At 35.4% G+C, this 23735-nt stretch overlaps 1 protein-coding gene across 3 annotated transcripts in view; it reads right to left on the bottom strand.

The window, feature by feature from the left end:
• Window positions 1-23735, bottom strand: part of LOC117332946 (coiled-coil domain-containing protein 74A-like) — a 31908-nt gene that overhangs the window by 6892 nt on the left and 1281 nt on the right. The window contains exons 3-6 of one of the 3 annotated variants that reach the window (XM_033892029.1): window positions 10370-10834; window positions 7123-7245; window positions 1987-2052; window positions 1066-1095 (exon numbers count right to left, since the gene is read on the bottom strand). In XM_033892029.1, coding sequence (XP_033747920.1) covers window positions 1066-1095; window positions 1987-2052; window positions 7123-7245; window positions 10370-10700 — 550 coding nt within the window. In that variant the 5' untranslated portion in view covers window positions 10701-10834. The remainder of the gene's footprint in view (window positions 1-1065; window positions 1096-1986; window positions 2053-7122; window positions 7246-10369; window positions 10835-23735) is intronic. The other 2 variants (XM_033892030.1, XM_033892031.1) reach the window with 2 other exon arrangements.

The following is a 23735-nucleotide window of genomic DNA, read 5'->3' on the forward strand; positions in this document are numbered from 1 at the left end:
GTATAAAACTATATAAAACTACAGTTAGTCATTTTAATTTCTTATATAATCTGTAATATATGCATTGATTTACTTTCATGATATTCATATTCTTCAGACAAACCAAATTATCTATGTGCGTATAGTAGGCCTAGTGTCGGTTTGTAATCGGGTACAATCTAACATCGTCCGACCAATTATATTCGGAACTCGACCGGTTATTTTGACCAACTTCTCCAAACCGAACCCTCTGTAAACCGAACAAATATCAATGTCCCATGCATGTTCGGTTTATAGAGGTTCCACTGTATATGTACACATATCTGTACATTAGCAACAACTTGTCACACCAAACACAGTTTACAAAATTAGACAAAATTCCGGTTTCTCATCTACTCATTCTCTGCTTTGTCATCACAAATAATTTTATGTCCAATATTTTATGTATCATGCACTAATTAATATTTTATATCCAAATTTTTGTTACCAAAATATTACCAGTTGATTTTTCTTGCGCTATTTCACAATTTTTCTGCCATAAAATTTGTTAAATTAGGAAAGTTGAAAACACAATCTCTGAGACAAAACTAGTTGATGTTTTATGAGAAACACTGAGGTTCAATGGAGATTAAATTGGAGAAACAATAAACAAACAACATCAGTAGAGAACAAACAGTTTGTACAAATGTTGACTGAAAAAAACTCCAGGGCACACTTTAGATTAGAGGTGAAAAATTGCAGTTTGTGTTTGTCAGTTAGAAAAAACTTATTATATTTTGAAAAAAGTTCATTTATTTACACACAAAATATCTCCTAAGTATTTTGTAAGTTGTCTCCTAAATCACATAAGATATGACAATCAGATAATCTATAATTATTTACATATCAATGATTAATAAAGTGATAAAAATATCAACAATATAACTACCCGGTAATTGGTAGTTCAGATAATTAGATTAAGTATGTTTTTGTCAAACAAATCAAACCAGACATGTATTAGCAAAAATTATCCTCCACTAAATGTATCAATATATGTAAATGAGATTTGCTGTGACTGAAAGGGGGGGATAACTCTCCACACATTACCTGCTTGTAACCGTTCTTTTGTCGCTTCCACTAAACAGTGTATAACAATCACAGTGGTCACCATATAGCGATCAATCATACATGTACTTTTATCAATGAAATCTGGGGTCACCATATAGCGATCAATCATGCATGTACTTTTATCAATGAAATCTAATATCTCATCATTAATATTTTAATGAAACATCATCAAATACAAAATGTATCCACAAGTATATGATTACAAAATTTTAATTTTCAGGGTAACAATATATTTTGTAATTTTAGTCAATATATTTGAACATCTCTATTTAATATGTCGGTCCTTGATTTCTGAAAATATTGCAAACCCGTAGCATAAGTTGATGAGGCATTAAAATATTAGGCCCCAGCTATTACTGAGTTATTTAACAGTCTCATATAGCTATAGCTTCCTGAATTCATTAAACTCAAATTACCAGTATGCATTTACAAAAATATCATGTTTTTATCAAATCAATATTCATACGATTTGCTGTTCTTATTATCATTGAATTTCAATAGTTAAAAAGAAAAAAAATATTTAAAAGTACAAATAGGTATGTCAGATGATCTTTTGTTTATCTTGGCTGATTTAATCCACCGTCTATTAAAATCCAGCTTCTTTAAAAATTTAAAATCCCATTGCATGCTGGCACCTCTAACTTTGAATATTTTTATACATGTACTACCAAATGGAATGAATGATCAATTTGGAACCCATTTTATTTCATTCCTTTCGATTTGACTTCATTTTCTTCTTTCTTTGTTCGATCATTTCCCCCCATCTTTTCCTTCTAACTTTTAAGTTGTTGCCATTGGTTGAGGGTAACCTTTGACCCAGGAAAGGTAACTGTGAGGGAGTGTTCTATCGTAGATCAGGCTACGGAGGTGAAACAGTGAAAAATTGGAATGAGGGCTTACCACGGGAACGGCCGGCGGAGCTACTTAATTCTAGAGTTTGAGAGATGAGAGAATTGGAGGAATATTCTGAAAAGAAAACATTCCATGGGTTTATATTAGTGCAAAGGTTAGAATAGCTGTATAAAGTCAATTTCAGGATGTGGAAAGAATGTGGTGAATGTACAAAGGAACCTGTCTTATCTGACACCATACAAAATCAAATGAGTCTTATTAGGCAAGTTGTCAGAATGCAGAGTTTGTAATTTTATTGAAAAAAGAAAATGTTGTATGTGACAATATGTCAGAATACTTGGGGGCTTGACTACAAATATAAATTGTAGCACATATGTTTAGGTTTTAGAAGTAAAAGGCTGTACATATGTGAAACCTAATGTTTAATGCAAGTATTGTATAATCTAAACATTTCAGGGAAGCAAAATTCCAAAGTAGCTTGGTGTGAAAAAACATTCTCTTTTAAAGAAAATCTCTACTGAAAACAAATCTGCAAAAAATATGTCCACTGCATGATTTCGTAATTTCTCGTCCATGACTATGACGAATGTCTGGTTTTAGTCATGAATTATGGTGGATGGGTAAAGCCCAACATTGGATCTGTTAAATGTGCTTTAATGAAAGATTTGTCCAGTCTCATCAGGCCTTGATTTTGATTAAAACATTTCAGTTAATGTTCGGCAACATGTATAATGTAAGGAAAATATGTGTGAACTACTGGTTATATGTGTTGTCACGGTAATCAGTTCATTTTCAGTTGGAAGTGGAATTCTGTAAACCTACCATTATTTTTGGAAAGAAGCTAGGGTTTGCATTAGAAAATGTATTATAGCTCTTGGTTTTGTACATGATACATAAACAATTTAATGACTGGTTCATTGCAGATGTAAATATAGTTGAAATTATCTAATTTGATTAAAATCTGTATATTTTTCTGAAAATTCAAAAATTATTTTTGAATATTTTTTCATCTTTCATATAAAAAGAAACATTATGCAGAAATAGCTTTTAAAAAGAAACAAAAGCAAATGTCACCATAAATTGTTTATGTGTTTTGATTTAATTTTAGAAACTTCTTGTAGCGTGCATATATAATTGAAGAAGAAAAATGAATTAGAAATCAGGTGTGTGGTGTAAGGGAAGACATGGATAACATTATACAGCTTGGATAAAGATTAAACAGTCGAAATAAACACATATAGAAAAACATACATGCTTGAATAGACAGTGAGTTTTAAAAATTAAAATTATAGAATGACAGTACATTATTAACTTTTACTCAAGCAACTGATAATTTGTGACTTAACATTACAACTTTAATCAGAAGATTTGTGACAATTTCCAAGATTTCTATCACTATGGACAGATAACTCTATACTTGATGCTCTAGCAAAATTGTTAACACTTTGATTGACAGAAATTAGTCCTAGCCAAGAAATATTCCATAAAAGATATAGATATTGTGATATTTTTTGCGAGAAAGACATTTTTCAGCCTTTTCAAGAAGGATCTCAACATTTCCTGTATTACGAATCCAGAAAATTGATTTAACTCAAATTTTTGGTCCTTAATAACAGCATACAAAGGTAAATGTAACAGATAATTTTTCAGCTAAAATTGAATTTCTTGGTGTTTTAAAATTCATATCACATTTTTCAATTGCTTGCGTATTTAAGTTTAAAATTAACAATCTATTAATTATCACTGTCAACATCATACTAAAAGTTGTAGTCAATCACACATGCACATGCAAAACTCTAATACCAGGCAATGAACAACTTTCATGAAAACAAAATTGATTTTCTTTTTCGAAATGGAACATCATTTGCAACTGACTTAATACCAGAAATAAAAGAAGACATCAACGTCAAAGAAAAGTTTTTGTTAAAAATGACTAAAGGAATCACGACCAGCAAAGTTTTAACAGAAAAAAACCCAAAGAACAGCTAGAAGAAATGAAATGATGCCATCTGCCATAATTAAACATGTCACATGACACATCTATTCATTCACAGAAATCTTAACAAACATATCTTGTTTGAAGAATTGTCAAGAAGGACTTCAGAAGAATTCAATATTCAAAGTTTTGGAAATGATACCAGTTTAAATGAAAGAAAGATTCTTTCTTTAAAGTAGGTTTGGAAGGTCAAACCAGCAGCAGAATCAGTCCAAAATAACACCATCAAGATAGCAATTTCAAAGTATCAGTATTGGCATGTCAGTAAGTGTACAGTAATACAGCAGGCTGGAGTAAGTGTACAGTAATACAGCAGGCTGGAGTTAGTGTACAGTAATACAGCAGGCTAGAGTTAGTGTACAGTAATACAGCAGGCTGGAGTAAGTGTACAGTAATACGACAGGCTGGAGTAAGTGTACAGTAATACAGCAGGCTAGAGTTAGTGTACAGTAAAAGGTAGGCTGGAGTAAGTGTACAGTAATACAGCAGGCTGGAGTTACTGTACAGTAATACAACAGGCTGGAGAAAGTGTACAGTAATACAGCAGGCTGGAGAAAGTGTACAGTAATACAGCAGGCTGGAGTAAGTGTACAGTAATACGGCAGGCTGGAGTTAGTGTACAGTAATACAGCAGGCTGGAGTAAGTGTACAGTAATACAGCAGGCTGGAGTAAGTGTACAGTAATACAGCAGGCTGGAGTAAGTGTACCGTAATACAGCAGGCTGGAGTAAGTATACAGTAATACAACAGGCTGGAGTAAGTTTACAGTAAAACAACAGGCTGGAGTAAGTGTACAGTAGAACAACAGGCTGGAGTAAGTATACAGTAGTAATACAACAGGCTGGAGTAAGTACAGTAATACGACAGGCTGGAGTAAGTGTACCGTAATACAACAGGCTGGAGTTAGTGTACAGTAATACAGCAGGCTGGAGTAAGTGTACAGTAATACAGCAGGCTAGAGTAAGTACAGTAATACGACAGGCTGGAGTAAGTGTACAGTAATACAACAGGCTGGAGTAAGTGTACAGTAATACAACAGGCTGGAGTAAGTGTACAGTAATACAGCAGGCTAGAGTAAGTGTACAGTAATACAGCAGGCTAGAGTAAGTACAGTAATACGACAGGCTGGAGTAAGTGTACAGTAATACAACAGGCTGGAGTAAGTGTACAGTAATACAGCAGGCTGGAGTAAGTGTACAGTAATACAGCAGGATGGAGTAAGTGTACAGTAATACGGCAGGCTGGAGTAAGTACACTAATACGACAGGCTGGAGTAAGTGTACAGTAATACAACAGGCTGGAGTAAGTATACAGTAATACAACAGGCTGGAGTAAGTATACAGTAGTAATACAACAGGCTGGAGTAAGTACAGTAATACGACAGGCTGGAGTAAGTGTACCGTAATACAACAGGCTGGAGTTAGTGTACAGTAATACAGCAGGCTAGAGTAAGTACAGTAATACGACAGGCTGGAGTAAGTGTACAGTAATACAACAGGCTGGAGTTAGTGTACAGTAATACAGCAGGCTGGAGTAAGTGTACAGTAATACAACAGGCTGGAGTAAGTATACAGTAAAAGGTAGGCTGGAGTAAGTGTACAGTAATACAACAGGCTGGAGTAAGTGTACAGTAATACAGCAGGCTGGAGTAAGTGTACAGTAATACAGCAGGATGGAGTAAGTGTACAGTAATACGGCAGGCTGGAGTAAGTGTACAGTAATACAACAGGCTGGAGTAAGTGTACAGTAATACAACAGGCTGGAGTAAGTGTACAGTAATACGACAGGCTGGAGTAAGTGTACCGTAATACAGCAGGCTAGAGTAAGTACAGTAATACGACAGGCTGGAGTAAGTGTACAGTAATACAACAGGCTGGAGTAAGTGTACAGTAATACAGCAGGCTGGAGTAAGTGTACAGTAATACAGCAGGCTGGAGTAAGTGTACAGTAATACGACATGCTGGAGTAAGTATACAGTAATACAGCAGGCTGGAGTAAGTGTACAATAATACGACAGGCTGGAGTAAGTGTACAGTAATACAGCAGGCTGGAGTAAGTGTACAGTAATACAGCAGGCTGGAGTAAGTGTACAGTAATACGACAGGCTGGAGTAAGTGTACAGTAATACAGCAGGCTGGAGTAAGTGTACAGTAATACAGCAGGCTGGAGTAAGTGTACAGTAATACAACAGGCTGGAGTAAGTGTACAGTAAAAGGTAGGCTGGAGTAAGTGTACAGTAATACAACAGGCTGGAGTAAGTGTACAGTAATACAGCAGGCTGGAGTAAGTGTACAGTAATACAACAGACTGGAGTAAGTGTACAGTAATACAGCAGACTGGAGTAAGTGTACAGTAATACAGCAGGCTGGAGTAAGTGTACAGTAATACAGCAGACTGGAGTAAGTGTACAGTAATACGACAGGCTGGAGTAAGTGTACAGTAATACAGCAGGCTGGAGTAAGTGTACAGTAATACAGCAGACTGGAGTAAGTGTACAGTAATACAGCAGGCTGGAGTAAGTGTACATAAAAGGTAGGCTGGAGTAAGTGTACAGTAATACGGCAGGCTGGAGTAAGTGTACAGTAATACAGCAGATGAGAGTTACTGTACAGTAATATTTATACTATAAATCATTATATAAAAACACAATTATTGGGTCGGCTTAAACACCAGATTGCTGTTATTGAAAAAGACTGGAAGAAAGTATTCTGACTGATAAGAAATGAAAAAATTATCATTCCTAGTATGAATCTTTTCAATAGAGATGATAGAGTGCCAAAGTATTTAATGAAATAGCAGTGAAATAGAAAAACAAGGAAATGTGACATAGGAGTGCATATAAATTTGCCTCAGTAATAATCTAAGAATTAAATCTCTCTAAGCTCTAGGAACTGTCAGTTTTATCATGTATGTCCAGCAACAAAGGCCGTAACTATCACAAGTAATCTTGTGCCAGTTTATACAAAGGGAGGATTTCAGAAAAGTTGCAAGCGGTCGACAGCTATGTTTTCCATAAGAGAGATACTTAAAGCATTTTCAACAAAGTAACCAGAATAACCGCCATACATAGGAACAAAAGAGAAGTGGAAACAGTTTTAAAAAGTTGAAGAAAATGCTGTATATTCAGTAAAAGACAACTTGAATGAAATAGAAAGAGAATTCAAAATGGCTGCCTGATCAGTAATTACCTTTCTCGAGCGCCCGAGAGTTGCCGTCATTGCGGGAACGGTCTTTAGAGCCGTCATGTTGGCTGTTGGCACTTTGTTTTTCCTGGTGCTGCTTCTGGGACATCACAATTTTAAAATGTAAATCTGGAAAAAAGATTACAGATATGGCTGAAATTATATATATGAAGAGCTTCCTTTGAATGCTAACTGGTATAAAGTTTTGTTCCCTGGGCACATCATTCTTATACTAGTATATGTGCTGTAAGTACCTTGAATATATATTAATTTTGATTATTAGTCTATAAATTCTTGTCTGCTAAAACCATTATTTTTTATGTAAAAATAACATGTAATTATAAAAAATATTTCAACACTTACTTCCCTCAGGTTTTTTTACCATTGACCATTGCAGGTGCAAAATATAGAAGACTGGTTTTTGGGTCAGCATGGGAAAATGATTCTTAATACCTGTGTGTACTGATGAGAGTCAAAGCCAAACATAAGCTAGCTGGTCTAGATCTGTTACAGACTTTACAAACATACTGCCAGAGCCTTACAAAAATACACATTTGGCTTAAAATTGCTAAGATAAAGATTTGCTTGACACATCCACTTAAGACAGAGGCTGTATCATCTGATGTGTCCAAATTAATTTTGTATGTACATGTATTAAAAAAAAGAAGATATTCCGATGTGATGATACCTTTAAAATGAGGTCAAACTTATTCAGTACATCATAATTTGTATGGACATTTTTAAAGTGCATGTGAAAGTTAATTAGTATCAGGCAGACACCAATGAACCATGAAACAAAAAATGTCATGCTTGAGTAGATCAATATGATAACGCAGAGTGATCAGTTAACAGCAGAAATAAGCAATCGATCACACGCCATCTGATAAATACATGTAATATTTACAATGTAAGGCCAGTAACCAAGTGAACTGATAAAAATCCACAAACATGTGACCAATTTATCCTAAAAACATATTGTTAGTTGTTAATGATCCTGAAATGGTTGGTTAGTTGACAAATCGATGATTGTTTTAATAAATGCATCTACACATCTGACCTAAGTATACAGTCCATCTGTCATTCTTATTGTCTCTACTTACATCCCAATGTATTTACAACAAGGATGGACTGGGAATTGGTTCTACTGTAGGTGCAAGAATATATATATATGGAACATACCCTACACCTATACTAACTATCATCTTGCTGTAAAACAGTAGAGATTTCCAAGGTTGCAGGTTCAAATCTCATGCTAACCAAATCGTATATTTGCTCTCCTACTCGTCTAAGTTAGTAATGTTTGTAACTAACTTTCTTTCAAGTGTCAATACCAATCAAAAGGCACTGAGGATCTAACAGAATATCAATATTTTCATGAGTGCGAAGTACAAGTGAAAAATATCGAAATATTCTGTCATACGAGTGAAATATGTTATATTAAACGGGAAACCATTCAATTTTCTTTTTATTGCATTTCACATTCTACTTAAAAACAAAATTAAAAACATTGAAAAATTAAAAGTGTCAAAAAGTGTGGGAATCAGTAATGACGTCATCTCTTTGTGACGTCACTCCTAGTCAACATGACGGCACCATTTTGAAAGAACTGATCAACGCAATTTAAGCTTTTTCTGCTATTATCGGAGAACATTTGCATTAATAGATAATGCCAAGTGAGTAATTTGTCAAAAGAATGTCTGAATATTTCAGATATACAGCAAAATAACCAATTTATCTAATTTTACTTTGATTGGAAAGAAATCAGTAAGTTTCAACGAGGTGAATGCAAAGGTTTGCTAGGATTGGTCAAAACCAGAAAACTTATATTTTCACTGCAAAATCTAATATTTTCACTGCAGCAATGAGCAGTGAAAATATAAGTTTTATTAGTTTGATAAATTTCTTTATTGCATTTTCGCCAGTGAAATATAGAAATTTATCAAACTGATAAAACTTATATTTTCACTGCAGCGATGAGCTGTTAAAATATAAGATTTTGCAGTGAAAATATAAGTTTTGCAGTGAAAATATAAGTCTTCCGTTTTTTTATTAATCAGAGCGGACCTTTGTATTCACCTCGTTCAAACTTGCCGATGTTTCCAATCGAAGCAGAGATAGATAAATTGGTTATTTTGCTGTATTTCTGAAATTTTCATACTTGTTTTTGATAAAATACTCACTTATAACATCAGCTATTCATGCACAGATTCTCCTATAACAGCAGAAAACGCTTAAATTGCGTTGATCAGTCCTTTCAAAATGGCACCATCATGTTGACTTGGAGTACGTAACATCACAAAGAGATGACGTCATTACTGATTCCCACACTTTTTGACACTATTAATTTTTCAATGTTTTTAATTTTGTTTTTAAGTTGATGAAATGCAATAAAAAGAAAATTGAATGGTTTTCTGTTAGATATAACATATATTTCACTCGTATGACAGAATACATGTATTTCAATATTTTTCACTTGTGCTTCGCACTCGTGAAACTATCGATATTCTGTCATACTCGTGAAATATATGTTATAACAAATGGGAAACAATTTAATATCCTCTATCTATTTCACTGGCAAAAATGCAATAAAAGGAACTCTCCTTAAATTCTGTAATGCTTTCCTATGGGAAAAGTTATGTTAAGGGATTTTCTTAGCTTGAGGAATACTGATGAAACTGGATCCAGATACATTTATTTCAATTCAAGTCTAGCCATTGTCATTTTCTGATGTTAGAATAAGGATATTTCCCTTTAATGTGCAAAATTTAGCTTTTCCAACAATTGTCAAAAATAACAAGACTGAACAAAACTTGGTTGGAAACAAAACATGTGATTAGCTAGGCAGGAAACGTTAACCAGTTTATGACATAAAACAGCTTGTTATCTACTAGTAATGGTCACTGAGGTTAAAAAGTTAATTAAAGCTAGTCATGTGAGGATGTCTATTTCCATCACTCTCATCCTCAGGTAATAAGGTTGTGTGTGATTAAGTATTTATGAGGTTCCTTACATGCTGACATACTATATGGACAAAGCAAATTGGATCATACATCAAACAGCTTCCCAGTCAATAACCATATTGTCATGCTATTAATGACCTAGCCTATCACCTAATTCCCAATCCTAGTTATTAACATGTTTCTGTGAAACTTCAAACAGAATCAAACTCTTTTACATAACATACATAACATTGTGGTATTGGGTAGGGTGGGGAGGAGGGAGGAATGTAATATATTAAATTATGATAACGTACCTTTATTCTCTTTCTTGAGAACCTCAATTTCATCGTGGAGTGACTTGAGGACTTCCTGATGTTGTTGACGAAGAAAATGGATACTCCTCTCAAGATGATGAATCCTTTGAGAGGGGTTAAGTTCTGATATGTCAACATCACGCTCTTCCTCTTCTCCCTCCTTCCTTCCCTCAGCACCCCCTGTCACCTTATCCTTGACAAAAGGTTTTGGGTAGCGGCCCCGATCAAGTGTATTAATCCGAGACCATTGAGGCAGCGTGCTTAAAGGTGGCAGCTGGTTCATGGCTGTTAGATCAGAAATTTTTTCCTGTACGACGCCCTGTTTGATCATGTTGCCAGCCGCGGCATCGCCCGGAATTGGCTGACCTGAGGGTGGCTGCTCCGTGCTCCTGGTTGTTTATGGTGGCACCCAATGAGTAGCCACTCTCCTTGGCTGAAAGTTGGTGTCAGCACAGCGGCTTATTACTGTCAACAGATAAGTACCCTTTCATCACTTCAGGAATCAAAAATGGTAAAAATAATATGACATCAAAACTGTTTTCGATAAAAAGAACCTAGGCAACTAATTTGTACATGAAAAAGAGGCTCATGTGCCTAATTGGTCATCTGAGATTTGATAATACATTGAATGGTGTCTTTTGTTTTTAAACTAAGATTTAACACAGTTTCTCACCCCTGTGACTTTCAAAGTTGATCAAGGTATGTTCATATCCTAGCATGCTACTGGCCCAATATCATGACCCTAGGCCTCTTGGTCATTGAGAAGAAGTTAAAAATGTGAATTGTTCAGGGTGGACAACGGACAAAAGGGGATTGTAGACCAACTAATTTTAGTTTTAGTTTAAACAATATTCTATTCGGTACTAAACTATATTTCACTGACAAAAATTAGTATGTGACAGGGAAACATGTTTATGCATTAATTCCCTTCCAAACTAAGTTTAACCCCAACCCCCAACCCCTCCCCTAACTATAAATCCAGGATATATTTCTTCATGAAAAAGACCATACTTTTCAGCACCAATACCTGTATGCTGTACAGTATACGTACATATATATTTATTGATCAGCCAATTTAAAAAAAAAAAAAAAAAAAAAACGAAACAATTCTGAGTTAAATACCAGGTTCATTTAGTACAGCCATTACAGATAGATGTGACAATGTTCACCTACAAGTAATACAGGTACTAATCGACTAACCAGAGCCATAAACTACACCTTTGTAATAATAACGATACACCTGTGTGACCACTACAAAGAAAGTATTATTGTAAACCTATACATCAGAATATAATAGTTACCTACATACAGGTAAGTAATCAATATATCAGGTCGTTTGTGTAGAGCCAGATTAGCATTGTGTCAGGTTAACAAAAAACTCTTCTTGTACAAAAATTACTAATTTAGTCGAGGCCTGTATGTATAGGGATCTAAGATGATAAACCTTTACATAGAAGGCTTTCAAAAGTATTAGTTTACTTTATATATATATATATATATATATACATACATGTAAAAAACAACAATTTGAAAATTGACTTTAAATAATTAATTTGACATTTTATATAACCGCACTGGTCCTCACTAGAACAATGACTGTTTGTTAGTACAGTACGGCAGAATACATTATGTATTTGTTCAATTGTCTGATAATTCTAGTAAACTGCTAAACGTACCTAAATAAAACACGATCATATCCAAAGCTACACCACTGTATGTAATTATGAGGTATATTACTTTCTGTGTAACTATCACAAATCTGATATTGTGGTGGCGAAAAAGGATTGCGGAAAAACAAAGCTTGAAAAGAAAATGTGAACAGAAAACATCTTCATATAGACTTTTAGCCATAAACAACAACAAACAAACAAAATAAAAACAAACATATTAGTCCCAGCTATTAATTTAATCAGTAACTAACCATGCTTTAACAGCTTACAAATTAATATCCAAGTTGGATTGAAGGCTTTCTGGAAGAAGTAAATATCCTAAGTCTCACACCTGTTATAGCGCCTTTATCCAATGTAAACTGTATAAGTTCATTCATGCAACAAAATTAATTAATTAGTTATTAATAACAATAAGTCTTCGAGTCTTTACGGCCCTTAAACAGTCCTACAGTAAAGAAGAATTCCTTCTGGTACCTAAGTCAGTATCAATAAAAAAAGTATCAATAAAAAAAGTATCATAACTAAACCAAAATAAAGCCCCATAAGGCATTTTGATAAATATAAGATAACAGGCTAAAAAGTCTCTAAAAACCATGACACATTTTCTCCAAGTTGGTCAGTAAATTATAATAAGAAACCAATTGCCAGTCTAATTCAAGGATTATAAGGGGGCCTTTAGAAATTCTAGAACGAATATGGTAAATTTAATGGCATGAAAAGTTGATAACAAAGAGAATTCTTCTAATATATTATATATCTATCATAACTTAAGAAAACTGCTCCTGCAATAGACAAAACTGACTTTTGTCAAGCTCTTCTCAAATTTTTTGACAAAGTCACGAGATCATGTATCTCCAATATAGTTATAACTCAAGTCTAAGACCATGGTATCCATACTCATAATGGGTTTAAATTGATGGCAAGAAAAAAAAATTCAGTGAGATCAAACAAGAAATTTTTAGTCCTACATAAATCATATGATTCTTATGGCCATACGTTATACACGTATAATACAAGCACTTACACGTTGTATGGTTTGTAACTGGCACTTAACAATACTTGATAGGGAGACGTTTACTCCGGATTTATATCTGTCAATGGTCACAGGTAGTAAATGGAACTAAATATATTGACACAGGTATGATATTTACCTTTCACAAATAATTATATATCTAATATCTGACTGTAGGTCTGTGTTTATGGTCACAAAACCGACCATGTATACCAAGGGAACTTTCCTCGAATTCTCAATCCATGGTCCATAAATCATTATTATATAGGTATAATACCTACATACAGAATTTTGGTTAGGAATTTGTGCAAAGTCCTGTGATATATACAAAATGTATAGTGTATTGTGTGTGCAGTAGTGATTCTTTCAAAATAGATTAGATAGTATTGGGCAGATCAAGAACCTTTAGTTATAATTAAATCAGAAATCCTGTAGAAATTGGAACTATTGAAAAATTGATTCTAGGTAATTAGAAGATCTTAATTGATCCTGTGCTGGAAGTAAACTTTAATTGAACTTCATTATGGACCTCTGGTGAGGTCAGTATGGTGTTATACCGTCCAATCATGGTTAATAAAATAGTAACTGAGGACACAAATTTAGGTTCTATCTGGTCAGTATACACAATATTGACCAAATCAAAGGTCCTTGATTCTTATATTACCTATGAAACTTGTTTACAAAATGATGAAATTGCATTTTATCTATCTTGATAACAGGGAAACAAAAGGACATTGTGATGTCACAATGATTATGACATCATAAACGCAATATTGACTCAGTGTAGGTTTATATCTCAAAATATTAATTGACCTCTGTTTGACCATGTTAAGGCCAACGAGAATTGAGGAAAGTTGGACTGTATCTAGGAAATATCGAAAATACACTGCTTCACTAAACTGTCAAAAGATTATACAGATTAGGCAGGGTAGTTGAGGATAAAGCTTGATTAAGAGTTAACAACTCTAGAAATAACTTCAAAAATGATATATCGCATAAAATAAGAAATAATTGACAATTATGACTTTTTTTACTTATGCTGTGATATTGACCAGAGGGAGACGTATTGGTTTGCCAGTCAATATCACTATTTAACAAAAGTCATGGGTAAGTGACTTGTTCAATGACAGCAGGCATAAAAACACATTATATAATAATCCAAATCATTAACAACTGCTGATTCTAACCATTAAAACAAACATTTAAACTGTATATTGTGAATTTAATAATCAAGAGAAGCTCTGCCTGCCTAACCAGAACTTGCCACTTAAGTGATTGGTGAGCAGCTTAAAACACCAGCAGTGGCTGGAATGATTCAAAGATGGAAAATTTACAGAAAAAATCTACCGAGAGATTCAAGGCCAAGCAAAAAGACTACAGCTAAAGACACTTGAGTGCCCAGTTATTACCAATGGTAACAAGAGTAACCAGTAATTACCAATAGTAACAAGAGTAACCAGTAATTACCAATGGTAACAAGAGTAACTAGTAATTACCAATGGTAACAAGAGTAACCAGTAATTACCAATAGTAACAAGAGTAACCAGTAATTACCAATAGTAACAAGAGTAACCAGTAATTACCAATAGTAACAAGAGTAACCAGTAACTACCGATGGTAACAAGAGTAACCAGTAACTACCAATAGTAACAAGAGTAACCAGTAATTACCAATAGTAACAAGAGTAACCAGTAATTACCAACAGTAACAAGAGTAACCAGTAATTACCAATAGTAACCAGAGTAACCAGTAATTACCAAAAGTAACAAGAGTAACCAGTAATTACCAATGGTAACAAGAGTAACTAGTAATTACCAATGGTAACAAGAGTAACCAGTAATTACCAATAGTAACAAGAGTAACCAGTAATTACCAATGGTAACAAGAGTAACCAGTAATTACCAATGGTAACAAGAGTAACCAGTAATTACCAATGGTAACAAGAGTAACCAGTAATTACCAATGGTAACAAGAGTAACCAGTAATTACCAATGGTAACAAGAGTAACCAGTAATTACCAATGGTAACAAGAGTAACCAGTAATTACCAATGGTAACAAGAGTAACCAGTAATTACCAATGGTAACAAGAGTAACCAGTAATTACCAATGGTAACAAGAGTAACCAGTAATTACCAATGGTAACAAGAGTAACCAGTAATTACCAATGGTAACAAGAGTAACCAGTAATTACCAATGGTAACAAGAGTAACCAGTAATTACCAATGGTAACAAGAGTAACCAGTAATTACCAATGGTAACAAGAGTAACCCAGTAATTACCAATGGTAACAAGAGTAACCAGTAATTACCAATGGTAACAAGAGTAACCAGTAATTACCAATGGTAACAAGAGTAACCAGTAATTACCAATGGTAACAAGAGTAACCAGTAATTACCAATGGTAACAAGAGTAACCAGTAATTACCAATGGTAACAAGAGTAACCAGTAATTACCAATGGTAACAAGAGTAACCAGTAATTACCAATGGTAACAAGAGTACCCAGTAATTACCAATGGTAACAAGCAAGACCCTTAGACAATTCATGAAGAGACTAGGTAAAGTTAAAGATAAACTAAATCTACATACAAAATCTGTGGGCGAGAAAAATGTACTACCTCTTTGGAGGAGCATTCAACTCAATAAGGGTTCCAAAGTTTTGTTTTCATCTCAAATGCTTTTATTTCACTTCTATGATATTTTTACTGATTTTAAACAAAGTTTATACTAATTGGTAATTTTGTATAACTTGTAACCTCTTTATCAGCCTTTAACATTTCCTAGGGTCAGACTGGCTTTGTAACAATAGACATGTGATCTGCTCATCTCCAGGTTATAGAGTAAACTGATTGTATGGTGACTATAAAAGTGTATATTGTTATACTTCAATCAATGTTCACAGGAACTACTATGACTGGTGTAGAAAGTTTTACATCCTGTGTGTCCAGATTGAGTATTTCCATTTAACACAAAGACTGTTATGTCTAGAACACTGTAGTAGTTACATAACACACGAGTACACCAGACATCCACTTAGTAGTGAAAGTTCAATAACGGACATCACCCTGGCGTTGATGGATACCTAAATGGAATTCAGTAATTACAGTTATAACAATAAATCAGAGACAACAGGCCATCTCATAGGGTGGTGTTCATCAGGCCTTTATACAGCCATCTCATAGGCTGGTGTTCACCAGGCCTTTATACAGCCATCTCATAGGGTGGTGTTCATCAGGCCTTTATACAGCCATCTCATAGGGTGGTGTTCACCAGGCCTTTATACAGGCCATCTCATAGGATGGTGTTCATCAGGCCTTTATACAGGCCATCTCATAGGGTGGTGTTCATCAGGCCTTTATATAGGCCATCTCATAGGGTGGTGTTCATCAGGCCTTTATACAGGCCATCTCATAGGGTGGTGTTCATCAGGCCTTTATATAGGCCATCTCATAGGGTGGTGTTCATCAGGCCTTTATACAGGCCATCTCATAGGGTGGTGTTCATCAGGCCTTTATACAGCCATCTCATAGGGTGGTGTTTATACATGCCATATCATTAGGGTGGTGTTCATGATACAGGCCATCTCATTAGGGTGGTGTTCATCAGGCCTTTATACAGGCCATCTCATAGGGTGGTGTTCATACAGGCCATTTCATAGGGTGGTGTTTATACAGGCTGTCTCATAGGGTGGTGTTCATTAGGCCTTTATACAGGCCATCTCATTAGGGTGGTGTTCATCAGGGCCCATATTCATAAAAAAAACTTAAGTTAATACTTAAGTTTGACTTAAGTTATACTTAACTATAAATATTTTACTTAGTTAAATAAAACTTAAGTTAGAACTTAAGTACTATTCATAAACGACCTAAGTATTTACTTAGTGCATACTTAGCTAAGTATAAACATTTAAGTATTTCATGTAGTTGCTATGTTGTTGTTAAGTAGCTGCGTGATGTTTTTCGTAAAACGCGAAATTTGGCACCGGCGTTCCTGGCATTCCAAGACGATCAGAATCCGGAAATGGCAACAGCAAAAAAGACGAGATGACCAAACTGGACAAAGGACGAATGTCTGGCGATGGTGAGGCTAGTACATGTTTACAAGTGAAAGAAAACATGTCATACGTGGACGATTTAAGGACGGAATGTCGGCATCTGCAAATAGGCAAGCGTGGGTTCAGGTTGCCGGCAGATTGAACAGTTCAAATGCATTAATCAGGAGAGAGCCGGAAGAATGCACAAAAATTAGACTAACCTCGTTGTTCAGGCCAAAAATGCACATAGCGTGTCCATCGTAGAGTCAAGGAGAACAAGTACGTTTTAGTTAATTTCCACTAAACCAAACATCAGTTGAAATGTACATATCAAACCCCTAGTTACATTGTACGATCTGTAAAATCCCGCTCCCCTAACGTGATAGAACTGTCACAACAATCAACTGTTATTTAAAACTTTCGTTTCGTTATCAAAGCAGGGGAGTACTAAATACATGACAGGGCCGGAATGCACATGAACGGGTTTTAAGTTAAAGTACAAGTAACCTCAATGTTTTTTAATACACAGGTAAGAACTCTATAGATATACATTTTTTTTAATTAATGAATAAAAGATACAATAAAACTTTGAGGCAGTATTTCTGGTTTGTCAAAGTCAGCAAGAGAAACAAAAATGAAGTTTTATCTAAATAGAATTTGATTGGTATGTGGGTATGTTCATTATAAACTACAATTGCTCCGTTTCGTTGTAGTATTGACTTCGTAATGGGCCTTAGCGATAGTGAGATTGACTCATCCATCTTCGATTCAAACCTTTACATCTTGTTTTAAATGATTGAATACAACAAAATCTGAAGTTAATGATTTTTTTCTTAAAAACAAGTTGATTTCTGTTGATTTCGTGAAGTCATCTTTCACCTGTGTTGTTAAGTATTTACTTAAGTATTTTTAAAGGAAGTTAAACATCCTCATGACGTTACTTAACTTTAAGTAAAAACTTAAGTAATACTTAAGCTTAAGTAGTTTTATGAATAACACTTAAGATAAAACCTTGAATTAAGTAAATACTTAAGTTTATTTTAGTACTTAAGTACAAATGTCCTACTTAAGTATTTACTTAAGTGAAATACTTAACTTAAGTTTTTTTATGAATATGGGCCCAGGCCTTTATACAGCCATCTCATAGGGTGGTGTTCATTAGGCCTTTATACAGGCCATCTCATAGGGTGGTGTTTATACAGGCCATCTCATAGGGTGGTGTTTATACAGGCCATCTCATAGGGTGGTGTTTATACAGGCCATCTCATAGGGTGGTGTTCATCAGGCCTTTATACGGGCCATCTCATAGGGTGGTGTTTATACAGGCCATCTCATAGGGTGGTGTTTATACAGGCCATCTCATAGGGTGGTGTTTATACAGGCCATCTCATAGGGTGGTGTTCATTAGGCCTTTATACAGGCCATCTCATAGGGTGGTGTTCATCAGGCCTTTATACAGGCCATCTCATAGGGTGGGGTGTTTATACAGGCCGTCTCATAGGGTGGTGTTCATCAGACCTTTTTAAGTAAAGTCGGGTGACACAGTGGTAATAGACTCACCTGTGGTGGCCCGGATTTGATATCCCGATCGGACATGAAAAGATGTAGAGTCCGGCCACATGTTTTTTTTGTATACTATGATTTACTCCAAAAGTATAAGTCAATATAACTTGTTTTTCAATTTTTGTTAAAGAAACAAGGACATATATATAGTCATTCTGATTTCTTACAATCCATTATTGGGACCATACAAGTATACATAGCTACAATCCATTATTGGGACCATAGTATACATAGCTACAATCCATTATTGGGACCATAGTGGACATAGCTACAATCCATTATGGGGACCATAGTGGACATAGCTACAATCCATTATGGGGACCATAGTGGACATAGCCATTCAGATCTCCTACAATCCATTATGGGGACCATAGTATACATAGCTACAATCCATTATTGGGACCATAGTGGACATAGCTACAATCCATTATGGGGACCATAGTGGACATAGCTGCAATCCATTATGGGGACCATAGTGGACATAGCTGCAATCCATTATGGGGACCATAGTGGACATATCCATTCAGATCTCCTACAATCCATTATGGGGACCATAGTATACATAGCTACAATCCATTATTGGGACCATAGTATACATAGCTACAATCCATTATTGGGACCATAGTGGACATAGCTACAATCCATTATGGGGACCATAGTGGACATAGCTACAATCCATTATGGGGACCATAGTGGACATAGCTACAATCCATTATGGGGACCATAGTGGACATATCCATTCAGATCTCCTACAATCCATTATGGGGACCATAGTGGACATAGCCATTCAGATCTCCTACAATCCATTATTGGGACCATAGTGAACATAGCTACAATCCATTATTGGGACCATAGTATACATAGCTACAATCCATTATTGGGACCATAGTGAACATAGCTACAATCCATTATTGGGACCATAGTATACATAGCTACAATCCATTATTGGGACCATAGTGGACATAGCTACAATCCATTATGGGGACCATAGTGGACATAGCTACAATCCATTATTGGGACCATAGTGGACATAGCTACAATCCATTATGGGGACCATAGTGGACATAGCTACAATCCATTATGGGGACCATAGTGGACATAGCCATTCAGATCTCCTACAATCCATTATGGGGACCATAGTAGACATAGCTACAATCCATTATGGGGACCATAGTGGACATATCCATTCAGATCTCCTACAATCCATTATGGGGACCATAGTGGACATAGCCATTCAGATCTCCTACAATCCATTATTGGGACCATAGTGAACATAGCTACAATCCATTATTGGGACCATAGTGGACATAGCTACAATCCATTATGGGGACCATAGTGGACATAGCTACAATCCATTATGGGGACCATAGTGGACATATCCATTCAGATCTCCTACAATCCATTATTGGAGCTATAGTGGACAGTCTGCTCCATTGGTATATGTATGAATTTAAATAAAATTATTTAAAAGTTTGGGAGGTTTTGTTCCAGAAACATTGGAATCATTGAATATATATATGGTAAGTTGGAAACCAAAGAAATATCCAAAATTAAAAACTTCATGTAACCAAATAAATATACATGTATATCCAAACTGGAAACTGCTACTTGTGTACATAGAAAAAGGCACTTTAAGACCACTTGAATGGTGTGTGTAGAAAATTTTGTGAAGTTATTTTGAATGGTTTTGGAGATATGCTACAAAACTTCCCCAGACGGACAAACGTATGGAGCCCATTTACATACCCCCGCAAACCTTTGTTGGACAAGGAAAAAAAGATTACACAACTTACTATTGTCAAATCTATGATGACCCAAATCCAAAGGAAGGACCAACTAAGTTTTTTTCAGAGGTGTTCCTTTAGCAGAAACGGTCTATAACAGAGGGCCGAGGTTCCTATAAGAGGTGAGACCTTAGCACAATTACAATGTAAGTGATCCATTACATGTAAGAGTGGGGTTCTTAACAGAGGTGTTCCCTTAGCAGTAATGGATTCTTGATCAAAGCGTTTTCTTAGCAGTAGTTGCCTCTTAACAGAGGAAGGTATATTGACAGGGTAAAAGAAAACTCCTTTGATAGAGGTTCTCTCCTAGCACAGATTGTCTCTTAGAAGTCACCTGGGGCATGTTTCATCAATGTTCCTTAACTTAAGATTTACAGAATTTATGGAAGGTTACTCTTTTCCTTAAATTCTGTAATGATTGCCTATGGAAAATTTTAACTTAAGGAATGTGGGGCTTGGTCCCCTGACATAGCACATGATCGGTGGTCTCTTAAATGGGGTGGCTGCTTCAGAGCTAGAGGTTGTCTTTTAACATTAAACTATCCATTAATAGAAACACCTAGCTGGTCTGCTAATCAAAATACATACAATACAAACACAACAGCTACATGACTCGATATGTATGAGACAACGGCTGCATGTTGAAAGAAAAAAGTTAAATAGGCATCCAATCTGCCTTGAGTATTAGTGCACATTAATGTGACATTTTAAATTTCTTCTGCTTTGTTAAAAGCAAATTACATTAATATGTATTGAATGGTGCCAGTACACTTAAAGTTCCACGCTAACACCTGAGGGACAGAAATACATACATATATATCATATACAGGTAAACCATAGGACAAATCTCAGGTATTATACCTGTGTGTCAGATAATCCAACAAAAGGCTCAACACAGAGGACAAAAGTGTTCGAATGTAGCTTAATCTCATTTAAGATTTAAAGGCTTTTAAAAACCAGAAGTATAGCATGTACTTGTTATGGTATGATTTATACAATTAATTCTACAATTCACCTGTCTCTCTATTCACAGACAAAATCATCTTACCAAGAAAAGAACAAACTTTGTTCAAATAATTATAATAGTGAAATCCACTTTGTTGTAGCTTAAGGTATATGGTGTTCTTGAGAGAAGATATCGAAATTAAGAGAGAAATCTTACAATCTGTTTTGCTAGTGGGAATTTCCCTTTGGTTTTGTGATACTGGCAGGACATACATTTAATACATTTTGTAGTGAGAGACTGAAGTTTTATCCACAGCGACAGCAGGATATTTTTCAGCAATTTTTCCTCTTAAAGTATAGTGGATTAATTGTGCTGAGGAAAAGTAGAGCTGTCACCGAGGGGGTGACAAGTATACCCCCGCTTTTCCATGATTGGTTTGGATACTTTGTGAAGCTGCCTATTTATGGTACTATAAACAAATCAAACATGTTCTATGTTTAGGTAAGAACAAATGAGCTCTGTTAAAAAGGGCTAAATCGCAAAACCACTGTAGGGGACACAAGTTCATATGGTCTTCTAAATATATACCAAATTTGAGTGAGATCCATAAAGAAATGAGCGAATGCATAGCCGGACAAATTTTGTGACAGACGGAGGGACAGACAAGGTGATTCCATTATACCCCCCTAACTTCGTTGCGGGGGGTATAATTAAGAAGAATCAGTTTGGTTTGGTTTGAATTCTTAAACCTTCTATCAACAACACAGGTCATTTAAGAGTGACCTCCCATGTTTGGGAGATGCATGCATATGGTGAATGTGTGTGTGTTGGGAGGCTGCTGTATGTTTGTGTCTATCTCCTTGTGATAGTTTGGAACTAATGCCAACTTTATAGTGCTACCTCACAGAAGAATATTGCTGAAGACACCCAGCAGGACACCCCACCCGGTCACATTATACTGACAACCGTCTAGCCAGTCATCCCACTCCCAAAAATGCTGAGTGCTAAGCAGGAGTAGCAACTACCATTTTTATACACTCTGGTATGTCTCTGCCAGGGAAGAACCCAAAGCCTTCCTCTCAAGGGTGAACGCTCAACTAAAGGCCAAAGTGAGGCAGTATCTAGGGAGACATTAGGAAAAATGAAGTTGCTAGAAAGCAGATGAAAGATAAGATTCCATATATAGTCACAATGGAGACATTAGATACAATCCTTACGCCCTACCTACAGGGTGTTAACAACATACAGAATATATCACAGTTGTAACAATGTTTTCCCCACCTCAGAGTATTTGTCACATTCTGTGCTCCATGAACTCCCATGTCCTGCTGAGTCTCCTCAACATTTCTTTTTACAAGTTGTGAATATTAAGTTTATCATTGTTTCTGTTTTGAGATAATTTTCAATCAGCGAATGAATAGTCTACAGGTAAATTTGTATGCATGGTTTATTTGTAGTAGTTGGTGGCTACCTCAATGAACATCATAATTATGAAAGGTTTATCGAAAGCTATCCTAAGTATTTGGGTGAACGTTTTCTTATCTAAGGACACAGCCACAAGACAGTTCTGTTTGTGATCTTAGCTTCCCAGAAAAAACGCAATCCTCCCCTGGTGTAGGGATCAAACCACAATATGGCTGCATTGATCTAATTACACCAACTCTAGATCTGTTACTGCAACTTCTCATTCTGATACCAGTAGGATATAATTATTACAAACAAGTAAAGCTTCACTTCAAATTTATCACTCAGATGAAACTCAATATGATATAGGTGGAGAGACTCTCATTAGATGGTACCAAAGAGCCTTGAATCAGAAAAAAACTTGATAGCATCATCTGTTATATCAATGAAGCTTGACAGAATCACCAGGAGATGATCCCTGTACTGTAAGTATAATTCACCAGTCATTAGAAGAGCACAGTATCAATAATACTGGTCTTTGTTACAAATTTGATGAGTAGAAAGAAAAAATCTTTCTGAGAAATGAATAAATGAGATAGCTTCAACATTTTTTTGTACCCAATAACCTCAGCAGCATACACATGCAAGCCTTCTTACAGTCACATTCAACTAACTAAGCATTCACTACAGGAAACAGTGAAACACCAAACATAACCTCACTTTTGATTACTAAATCAATATTACATGCATAAGCATCATCATACCTACACTAATATTAACCTGATTTAGTTTTATTACCTAATTCAAATTGTTTATCTGCTATAATAATGATGTAAAATTGTATATAAGTACAGTAAGTATATTCCTATCCTAATCAAAATTCAATGGCCCAGCTGAGAAACATTAACAATTCTGAACAGCATCAAGATTATAACATACCGAAAATTAACATTTG

The sequence above is a fragment of the Pecten maximus genome, chromosome 8 (genome assembly GCF_902652985.1).
Source record: "Pecten maximus chromosome 8, xPecMax1.1, whole genome shotgun sequence".
NCBI classification, from domain to species: Eukaryota; Metazoa; Mollusca; class Bivalvia; order Pectinida; family Pectinidae; genus Pecten; species Pecten maximus.